This window comes from Sinocyclocheilus anshuiensis, unplaced genomic scaffold, assembly GCF_001515605.1.
Source record: "Sinocyclocheilus anshuiensis isolate Anshui unplaced genomic scaffold, SAMN03320099.WGS_v1.1 scaffold465, whole genome shotgun sequence".
NCBI lineage: Eukaryota > Metazoa > Chordata > Actinopteri > Cypriniformes > Cyprinidae > Sinocyclocheilus > Sinocyclocheilus anshuiensis.
The window spans coordinates 394260-406124 of record NW_015539898.1 but is presented as its reverse complement, the minus strand read 5'-3'; the positions used below and the strand labels follow the sequence as shown (position 1 = coordinate 406124).

General features: G+C 37.5%; 1 protein-coding gene across 1 annotated transcript in view; it reads right to left on the bottom strand.

The window, feature by feature from the left end:
• LOC107685949 (contactin-associated protein-like 5) overlaps positions 1-11865 on the bottom strand; it is an 87725-nt gene that overhangs the window by 8936 nt on the left and 66924 nt on the right. Inside the window, exons 12-20 of the mRNA XM_016482708.1 lie at positions 11170-11276; positions 8652-8771; positions 5920-6120; positions 4901-5057; positions 3999-4126; positions 3656-3826; positions 3036-3254; positions 1391-1627; positions 246-479 (exon numbers count right to left, since the gene is read on the bottom strand). Of these exons, the coding sequence (XP_016338194.1) occupies positions 246-479; positions 1391-1627; positions 3036-3254; positions 3656-3826; positions 3999-4126; positions 4901-5057; positions 5920-6120; positions 8652-8771; positions 11170-11276 (1574 nt within the window). The remainder of the gene's footprint in view (positions 1-245; positions 480-1390; positions 1628-3035; positions 3255-3655; positions 3827-3998; positions 4127-4900; positions 5058-5919; positions 6121-8651; positions 8772-11169; positions 11277-11865) is intronic.

The window sequence follows — 11865 nt, the reverse complement described above, 5'->3', positions numbered from 1 at the left end:
TATATATATATATTTGTTATATTTATTTTACTCATCCTAATGTCCCTCCAAACCTTCTAATATTGTGGCTGCTCTTTTCTATTCAGTGAAATAAGATAAAGACTAAGCTGAAGAAAGGAAAAAATAAAAATAAATAAGTAAGTAAGTAAGTATTGCCCTTTTTGAAACTTGATATGGTTTGTAACAGGGTGAGCAACTTATGACTATTCCACAAGGAAATGTAAGAGTAACGTATGACTTGGTACCGTTTGATGTTAGCATAACAGCCATATAGTGCTGGTCCAGAGTGTGAGCTGTCAGGATCAAGGCTGGCACATGACGAGTCAAGAATCCAAACGACACCTTCTCTTGAGATTTGGTAACTTCTGCGTCATGGAAACCGGCCGGTGATCTTCTGGCTTCCTCATTCAGTATTCCGGAAAATGGCTCCTGGAGAGTGTACAGGACTGAAGATCCACTTTCAAAGGAAGCTGCTAGAGCTGTGATGGACACGGAGAGACAATGCAGTCCCTGGTGAACTTCACTGAGAACATTATCATCATCTCTATGCAAATTCAGATTGCGTGCAAAGGCAATGAACTCTACATCTCATCTGTCATTATTAGAGCTATGAAAAACAACAACATTAGTATTGTTTCCTCCCCAACCACAGCTGAGACCGTGGCAGAGAGGTGTCCTACTGATTCTTTCTGTCTCTTCTCATTTTCTGGTCATCTATTCTAGTTAGCAGTAAACAGCCGTGGCTTGAGCGGACCCGTCGTGACATCGCATTGTAAAGAAACAAAGCCATTACATCACTAATCTGACTGACAGGCTGCAGGATAGGTATGAGGCAGACGAATGGCCGCTGTAATTAAATTCCATTTGTCAGTTAAAGCTTTTCTGCCAAGGCTTGTCAGCCCAGCCTCAAGGAATTCAAGGTGAATACGCCATCAAGGGCATGTTGTCATCCACCGGCGGCCGACCCTCCTGAACTAATAGAACATGAAAAGTTGTCTAAAACAGATGAAATTGAGAAATTTCCATAGAAGATATAGTGGGTTGACTTTCATTCCTGTTATACACATTTTTTGGTACAAATGTCTCCTATTGTGAGACTCATACCATATCCAACAGCTCACGGCAAGTCATGGCTTAAAAGGATATTAAATCAACTCCTATAGAGTGCTGATTTAATTTCTCTCTGAAGGCTTTGATCTAATTGTGTGACTTTACAGTGTAAATCCAATAAAAATACTTCCGCCGTTAGGAATGCCAACATTATGGCATTTGAGAACTACAAGCATCTGAGGCGTGCTTAAGTCCAGAATGACTGTTTCATTCAGCTTTTTTTGATTAGTGCAACAAGACCAATGAAAGCAAGCTTGCCCTGAGGCCATCGTAACCTCACCTGTTCTGCAGTGTGGCCCGTCGAAGGCTGTCTGTGTGCAGTCGCAGGTGTAACTGCTCCTCTCTTCGACACATCTCCCTCCGTTATGGCAGACGCTGTCGCTGGTGCAGTGACCCGGGCAGCCTGAATTCACCCCCGGGGTGGTCTTTGCACGTTCATACAGGTCAAGGGTCACCCCGTTAATGATGAGGGCACGTAGGCAGCCCAGAAAGCCCCTCTGCCTAGAAGCTGTTCCTCCTAATGTGGAGAGTACAATGATTAATTGTCATAGGCAAATTATAAAGCCAAGGCCTTTGAAGTACATAATAGTGTAATTCTTAGAAAAATGATTCCATTTATGTGCTATGTGTGTCCCAACTATTGACATAACTGAATTTTAGTATTATTATTTGATAGTTTTACTCTATTTAGTGTGTAAACAAAAATGTATATTAATATTTAACAATTAACATTACTTAATTATCTTTGTAATTTACATGTTCTTATTCATCACCATTACACATGAATAGGTTTTATAGGTTAACATTTTACCTGCTTTTACTGGCATTAAATTATTGTGCCTTCATATTCTATAAAGTTTTTGTAAAATGCATGCTCTGATGATCTACTTATGACACTGTATTTAAGTGACAGCATAAAATTTTTTGACCATGTTTTTAACAGAGAGTTTACTGAAAATGATTGTTCTTAGCATAAAACAAGAATACTGACTGCAAATAATATGGTGTGGTGTGAGGGCTTGGCACATACAGAGATATTTACAAGCAAATTATATATTTGAATACAAAAAGTACATTAGGTTTTTAAATATTTTGTGTTCAAACTGTATTTATTTAATAATCATGGAATTATTTATTTTAAGTGATTAATTTACAAACTAAATGCCAGATGCAGATTATTGTGCAATGTGGGACTTTGATTATAAACAAGCCCAAACTACACTGGCACTTATTTGAAATGTCTTCATTATTCCAGCCGCTCACTCAAACAAATAAGGGAGATAAAATAAGCATCATACAAGCATCATATAAATCAAAGTTAAAAATCATAAGCAATAGCTGGGCATAAATGTGTGGTATTCACTGACTGCAAACTGCTTTGAAACCAGGAGCCCATCGAGCATGCCACATTTTTACTTTGAAATGTGCAGTGTTTGCATTAATTTAATTTAAATCACACATAAATTATGTTTAATAAATTATGTAACATGATTCCTGTTTTTCCGCCCCCAAATTCAAGACCTCTTAAATAACAAAGATTGTTATACCGTTTAAAACTGTATGACTTTTTATGACCTTAAATTTGATAAAACTGAATTGAAGTCTTTTAAGGACCTTCAATGACTTACTATTTATTTGCACACATACATTTTGCAGTTCACACACATCTATTTGTAGTTGCAAAAATGCAAGTGAAATGCTTGCACTGTCACGCCTTGGGTGTAATGATATTTTTGCACTGATCTTCAACCCTGTAACATTTAACAACACCATGGTTCCTGACTTACAAATATGATCACAGATTCTTTCTATTAAAATTATCTAAATTTTCTCTGTTCCCTGGGGTATTCTTAGCTCCAGCTAAAGTACACTTAATGTTATTTTATCGTTATTAGTGACATTTGCTTGATTACATGTCTGCGTACCCACAAAGAGTTGACTGCTGAGCTGAAGCCGGTAGGGTCTCTCAGATGATGCTTCATTTAGCTTCAGCGGCAGAGAGTCAACCTGTAGAGAAGCTTCTTTCACATTTCGTTCAGCACGGATATAATGCCATTGACGATCATTCAGGGCTACAGGTGACTGAACGGTAATAATTACTGGTCCATCCCCTAGGTCAAAAGTCAAGTTCACTGTATAGGGAGCTGAGAAAGAAAGAAAGAAAAAAAAAAGAGTTTATCTCACACTGTGTGGTTTTAAATCACATGACAATGAATTTCACTGAAAGTTCACTGAATGAAAGAGTCTCTAAGCACTTGCTGAAACCCCTATTTTCGGGTCAGATGCACACAATACCAGGATATTCAAGGATATATTATCCTTAAAATAAACGCTTTTTTTCTTGTCTTGTCTTGCTTTCCAATTAAAATATCAAATAAAAAAATATATATTTATAGTAATTTTTATATATAAAACTGTTATTTTTCTTATGCAATTTTGCTTCAAGTAAGTTTCTATTTATAATTTAGATATTTTCTTGGAAAAAAATAATAAGAAAAACAACAGTTTTTTTTTTTTGGCAAATAATATTTAAACAATGACTCACAACTAAGTTCCAGCCTTATGAAGTCTCTGACACCCAGATTCTCCAAGAAGACTCCTGAGAGAGCACTAGTTTTGAAAAAGAGTGAAATATCGATGCTCAGTTCAGCTTGCAGGGTGGGGAAATGCAGATAGGAGGATTCCTGGTAAAAAGATGCAGAGTTCCAGAAAAATCCTGCAGCAGAGGGACAGGCAAGAAAGCACACAATGTGTTGAAAAACAAATTTTGCATTGAATTCGATAAAAAAGGGTCCATCTCTTCTGCATTTTGAAATATGAAAATATATTCAGTAGAGAGCCATATTACCCCCCATTCCCCATTTAAATTTGGTAAACAAAACACCCACGGTTGCCATAGCAACGCAGCGGTCCAATTTGGAGCTCGGCCTGTGAGTTTGTCCGGTTTGTGTCTCCAATGGCGATCTCACTAAGTGGTAAATGGTCTTTGTAAGACAGCACACCAGTATCATTTGCCCTGCAGGAGGAGAAAGAGAATGAGAGAATGTGCAAGAGAAGAGGTAATGAGCGAAAGGCTGGGAGAAAGTATTTTTAATCTCTCTCTGAGGTAGAAGATTGCCCTCCAAGGAGTGTGTATGCTTCACTTGTTGCTTAAAAACGGTAATACTTGCGCCCTTTGGTGAGTATCAAGCTTTTTCTGCAGTGTCTCGGTCACTTTAACAGAAAAACTAATGAAGGGTTTTAAAGTACGATTCCAATACAGCCATTTAATTGACTAAAACTCTCAAATCTGCCTAAGATTTCTTTCGTTCTATCAGAAAATAACAATCCTATTACCTTACAAAGTAGGAAAAACTGCTCACTGAGTGCGAAGTGTGTTGGAAATTGGGCTATTTTTAAAAGGATGATTTTTTTCCCCCACGGGTTAAAGGTTTGACATATTAAATAAATTATATCTGACTGAAATGCTTGTATTGAAATAATATCTATTCTACCAATGATAAACTGTGCTAAATGTTAGGTATTCTGAGAGATGGGTACTTATAGGAAGCCTTTGAGCTGCTGTGAGGTCCTTTATAAAAACAAACTGTGTTTATGTTTATGATATTACGTTGTATGATATTGTATTATGATTTTTAAGTTGAAACTGTGCATAACACATAAGAGTGGCTGCAAAATATGCATTTTTTCATATTTGGGCTAGGGTCATTGGGCTATTTTTGACTGGCCATTGGGCTAGTTTTGTTACACAGAACTGGCAATCGTGATTCACTGTGAAATTAAGATTTACCAGGTGTCTTGGTCTGCATCACAGTTGCAGAAATAATTCATGTCCCTGCAGTTGCCATCCAAACTACAAGAGCACTGCTGGACCCCAGGCAGAAATCCACCCCAATATGTTCGTTTCACTCCGTCTCTATCCAGCCACCATGACAGAGGAGTTCCATCTGAAAATGGACAAAATGCCCCTAGGATAAGAATATTTTTACTTATCTAGCAGTAAATAATTATGCAAAAAATGACAACACTGTTTGGAGTCTAATGTAATTTAGTCATGCATGATGTCAGTAATGGGCTCTGAGACTCCTGTCAGTCAAGCAGCCATTATAGTATTCCTGCAATGTGCATGACCAGACATCTGCTATCACAGCGGTGCAGAGATCTGGCCAAGAGCTTAGCCAATGACAAACGGCAATCGGCAATGCAAGATGTCTAGTGCTGGAGGTTCACCATTTGAGCAATGTTTGATCAAAGGTTCATCTTTTGCTCAAAGGCTTTATTGGATCTCATTCTGAACAAATCAAAATGAACCCAAAAAGTGAGCCACGTGTTTGAGGATAAGTTGACTCCAACTCAGTTAAATGCCTAAGCAAATCAAGCCCGCAAAGTCGAAAGTATTAAAGCAGTGTGAGAAAAAAAAAAACATATGGAATAATTTAGCGTATCAGTGTATAATCTTTTTTTAAGGCTTTATGCACGCCTTTGCAATTCAAATGCTCTCATCATGTCCTAAAACCATCCCTGCATGAAAAGAATTACATTCTAACAGCTTTTTAAGTGAACATCATCATTCACCGCACATCGTCGTCATGTCACACTTGAGCCCCTTTAATATCTGTGGTAATAACCTGCTGTTGTGAATCATTTAGCTGTGAGGTACTTTTTTGTTCCTTTGGAACATATTAGTCGAATTTAGAGGATTAGAATTCCTGAGGTATATAAATCACACACTTCATAAGAAAGACAACATTTTAGCGCTACAGTACACAAAAACAATAAGAGAGACTAGAGTAATAAAGCAAGACCAACCCCAGGTGTCAAAAAGCCGAGACTTTCTGCAACGATATTTCACTTCCTGTTGGCAGTGTTCCGAGGAGGTCACAAGCGAGCGGAGATGGTACGGTGAGGTGGTGTAGTTGAAGATGAGAACAAAAGGGCTGCGTGGAGTGGATCCTCGAATGTCAATGATCCTCATGTGATCGTGCCCCACTACGGTCCAAACTTTATCTTCTGTGCAAGAAACACACACACACATACACACACACAAAGACTGAAATCGTCAATGATCCTCATGTGATCGTGCCCCACTACGGTCCAAACTTTATCTTCTGTGCAAGAAACACACACACACACACACACACACACACACACACACACACACACACACATGCTTGAAAAACTAGTACAGACCGAAATCCCCATTAACTCGGATCGTGTATCAACCCTCTCAAGCCTGCACTCAATCGACCTTATGTGTTCGCGAATGAAAATGAGAGATTAACAGAGTCATGGAGTCGTATGCAAATACCTGATGAATATTAAGCAGAGAACAGGAGGTCACTCATTCAGGAGGGTGTGAAATGATGAGAGTATGGTAGTGTACACTAGTATCTTTCCCTATGCAAATTGATATTGCCGTGTGTGATGTCCAAAGGTGCCGGTCTGCGGTGTCTTGCAGAATTAGCATGGTTAATAGCTCCTGTAATTGAGGTCAGTTTCAAATGATTTTCTTGCCAGTGCTTGTTGGCGTCGTCTGAGAGAAAAGGTCTATTTGTATTGGGACTCTGGATCTTTTAATGCATTCACCGTGACAAAGCTAACTTTGCAATCTGACTAAAGCTCAATGAAAGCTAACTTTGTAAAATAAAGTCAGCTTAGCTGTGCCAACGTGCAGCAGGTGGTCACAGCGAATGACAGTTTCCCGGTGCTTACTTTTCTCAGCTCGGCTTGCAGCTTCAATAACCTCGGAGCCAAAGCCTGCTGCCTATGAAACTAAGAAAATTGAAGCTATCAGTCTCAGCTAGTACGCGCTGCCAGTCTCTGCAGGGAGACATGCTCCTTGACTTTTTTCTTCTTTCACCTGCACTCCTCCCTGCTGCTGACATAATGGGGCTTGAATTTCCCTGTGTGATTATATAATGTATTACAGTCTTATCTTATGGTGCTTTTCCACTGCATGGTACGGCACGGTATGAAAACGTTTTTTTTTAGGAGTTGTGGTAGTAGAGGCGGCGCAACTATAACGACATGTGAATAATCCCGCCCACTCTAAAGCGGTACTGAACTGCAGTGGAAACGCAAACTGTGCCGAGCCGAACCATGCCGTGCCGTACTGAGCCGTACCGAGCCGAGTCGTACCACACAGTGGAAAAGCGCCATTAGAGACAAATCAGCCCAGCATCTGATGCTGAGTCATGTCAGGAGCCAAAAACCAAGGTCGGTGAAATTGGTGATGAAACCTGACAGGAGATGTGAGAAAACGCATTGTTCCTGGTGATAGAAGATGAATTTGCTTGCCCCCACATGTCTTGGTGAGGTGGTAAACCATTCTCCCCCTTTATTTTGCTATAGTACTATCAAAACTGGTTATAAAGAGCTTATCTCTAGATGTCACGTCCAAAAAATACTAGTGATTTTTACAGAAAAAGACTGTAAAAATGCTACAGTAAAAACTGTTATTGGTTAACTGTAAGTTACCATATACATTGGTTTAATTTTTTGTAAAATACTGTCAAATGTATTATTTTTCTAAGTAAAATCTACGGATTACCATATATTCACATTAAAAGTATGCGTGTCATCACATATGATTATAATTATTTTTTTTATAGTTTTGTTTCTTTTTCCTATTTATGTTATCAGTAGTACTTCAGTGTGCTTTATGTTATATTTTCTGTTTTTTAGTTAATGTTATTGCATTATTTTTGTGTTGTATGTATGACAGGCCAATTACAATCTGATTCAACATGTGGCTTTCTATTGTGCCACCTGTATTATTGTGCTAGTTATCAGTACATTTTAAGGTAAAAAGTAGATTTTGGTAGTTCAGGTAGTTTGGTATATTAACATTATATCACTTATTGAAATATACAGTTATAAACTGTAAAATATACAGGAACTAATATGCAATTCTGTAATACATGAAACAACAACAGTTGGCAGATTTTTATTACAATTATTTTTTTTTTTAAACCACAAATATAACCACATCCACAGTGTCTATCAATCGTGGCAGGAGTAATTGCTTAAATTTTGGTGAAATGATGGAAAACTATTAATCCGTCATATATCAATGAAAAAAAAAAAAGCGCTATCAGTAAGTTCATATTATTCCCCCACGGTCTTGGGATAATACAAAACATCTAAACCCCAGCAATATCACACCATCTAGATGTCTTGGTAACACTCATCATCCACTTCATTGGATCCAGTCTAGCTGAATCAGGGATGTTTGTGTGGTGCCTGAGCAAAAAATCTGCCTCACCGGAGACTCCCTGAGAGGAAGGTTGGCCAACCCTGATCCAACCTGCTGAACTAGACAGCCGCATGAGATGCTGAACTCACTTAATGAGATGTGTGATTTCTCCAGGCAGTCCCCCACACATGCTGAGGTCACACCTGTCCATGCACTGAATCAGGTTTGTAAATGAGAAGTGCTGAGCTTTGAGCTTCATCATTCAATAATGTGAAAGATGATGAACATCAGTGTATAATACGTCTAGAAACGTGCCAAGCTGCGTATGCATATTTGGGTGAGTCACCTGCCATGGTGCAGTTGACTTGAGTGTGCTCTAGAGGTCCGCTCCCATCAAGGTCGATTGTAAACACACTCGACTGGCTTCCTGTTTTCCTGAAGGCCTCACAGGATCGCTCATATATTGCTGAAAATGATGAATCATAGAAATTATGTAAATAAATCTGCTGCTGTTTTTATGTTGTGTTTAATTACAGAACGCTTGCATTTTGGCACATTAGCATGCTTGGCACAGGGATACTGAGCCTGTAGGAGGTAAACACAAAAGTGAAATCAAGAACATTTTGTTGCCTTAAAGTTTAAAGTGTAATCATATGAGATAAATTATACATGTCAACGTTTGATGATTCAACTGTATCATTTAGACAGAGCATTCTGCCTGAATGCCACTGATAGCAGATATCTGTTAAATCAGTCACAAATAAAGACACATGCAAACTAGTCTTCGTTCACTTATGTATATTAAATTAATATTCCTAACAATGGCATAACCATTTCAAACAGTTCATTTAGCAAACAGAGGTAATTATTGTTTACTTGAGACCTGTTCTTCATGACAGAGCCATCCTCTGTGCGGTAGAGTGAGCTAATTTGCTGCATGTGTTGTTTTGCTGACAGTGAATTGCACAGCAGGACTTGTAAAATGGAAATATCATATTTCTCAGTCTTTTAATGCAATAAGTCTAACAGATGGCATTGTCATGCCTCTCTCTCCTCCAGAAAACATGTACAGTCATGAGCGTATGATAAAACGGTGCATGTGGCGGCAGATTAGAACATATTGATCCAACAAATTTGATTACAGCAAGGAACCGTAAAAATGTATCTGCCGAAAATAATTACAGCTTACTCAAAATACTACCATAGACACAGATGGCAAAATTAAATGGATAAATTGGTGAGTACACAGTTTCATATCATCGTTACTTGACATGTAGACTTGCAGCTGTCAAATGATACATTATGTACACTCTAATTAATCTTAATGATTTAAAAATAAAAAGTAAGAAGCATTGGACTAATCAAATAAGTATCATTTAAAATAATGAATACCATTTATATGAATAATAATAATAAAAATATGGGGAAAGACCGACCTCACTAACTTTACTGAAACATAATAAAAATTGAATTGAAGTCGAAGTCAATTAAAGATCTGATTGCAAAATTTAGTAGGCTACTTTCTCCCACACAATGTAAGCACCTGTAGATGACAATTAGCCATTTTAATTTTTTTTAAAATAATTTTAGCAAATAGAAAATTATAACTTTGACAATGCATATCTGAAATAAACCTAAGTACTGTACATATATTATCATCAAAACACTAAAAAACAGTGATATCCAGCTCACATCTGAGTAATCATGAAGGCTGTTTTGGGGGTTTGCATAACTCACAGTTGTGGCACGTGGCTCCCGTGTATCCTGTTCCAGAACAGTCACAGTAAAACTGGTCCCATGACTGGATGCATTGACCAACTGTATCATTTAGACAGAGCATTCTGCCTGAATGCCACTGATAGCAGATATCTGTTAAATCAGTCACAAATAAAGACACATGCAAACTAGTCTTCGTTCACTTATGTATATTAAATTAATATTCCTAACAATGGCATAACCATTTCAAACAGTTCATTTAGCAAACAGAGGTAATTATTGTTTACTTGAGACCTGTTCTTCATGACAGAGCCATCCTCTGTGCGGTAGAGTGAGCTAATTTGCTGCATGTGTTGTTTTGCTGACAGTGAATTGCACAGCAGGACTTGTAAAATGGAAATATCATATTTCTCAGTCTTTTAATGCAATAAGTCTAACAGATGGCATTGTCATGCCTCTCTCTCCTCCAGAAAACATGTACAGTCATGAGCGTATGATAAAACGGTGCATGTGGCGGCAGATTAGAACATATTGATCCAACAAATTTGATTACAGCAAGGAACCGTAAAAATGTATCTGCCGAAAATAATTACAGCTTACTCAAAATACTACCATAGACACAGATGGCAAAATTAAATGGATAAATTGGTGAGTACACAGTTTCATATCATCGTTACTTGACATGTAGACTTGCAGCTGTCAAATGATACATTATGTACACTCTAATTAATCTTAATGATTTAAAAATAAAAAGTAAGAAGCATTGGACTAATCAAATAAGTATCATTTAAAATAATGAATACCATTTATATGAATAATAATAATAAAAATATGGGGAAAGACCGACCTCACTAACTTTACTGAAACATAATAAAAATTGAATTGAAGTCGAAGTCAATTAAAGATCTGATTGCAAAATTTAGTAGGCTACTTTCTCCCACACAATGTAAGCACCTGTAGATGACAATTAGCCATTTTAATTTTTTTTAAAATAATTTTAGCAAATAGAAAATTATAACTTTGACAATGCATATCTGAAATAAACCTAAGTACTGTACATATATTATCATCAAAACACTAAAAAACAGTGATATCCAGCTCACATCTGAGTAATCATGAAGGCTGTTTTGGGGGTTTGCATAACTCACAGTTGTGGCACGTGGCTCCCGTGTATCCTGTTCCAGAACAGTCACAGTAAAACTGGTCCCATGACTGGATGCATTGACCACCGTGTTCGCACAGATTGGGCAAACACCTGTTGGGATAAACATATTAAAATACAGTGATAATTTATGATTTTAAATAATGGTGATTGCCTAACTACTGCCTAATAATGAATATTATTGCTCTGTCCCAGATTTTGTTATTATTGTATGTAGCTTATCCTGCACGTTTGTGCTACAGACATGAAAAAATACCTCAAATCACACAGCTTATTGAGGAGAGGTGCTATTATTTTTCTCTTGTCTGAGTATAAGGGGTTTAAGATAATTATCACCTGACAAATGCAGATAAAAAAACTGAAACTATGCTTAGACATTATGAGTCTGCCCACATGGAATCCAATCCACAGAATTGGAATGGTCATCATTCACCAACTTCTACACATCCCCTGCTCCTTGCATGTTTGATTATTAAATATTTTGACTGATATGATTATACTTCAAGCTAAAAATAAGAGTGTATCACTTTGTTTTAGCTTTGTTTAACCCACTATTCCATTAACATTCCAAAGAACAGATTTTACTTCAAAAAGCCAAGAAATTCTGCCAAATCCATCTGGGCCTGGTTATAAGCCAAATTACATATTTGATCACTACATATTGCAAGACATGGCTAGTGAA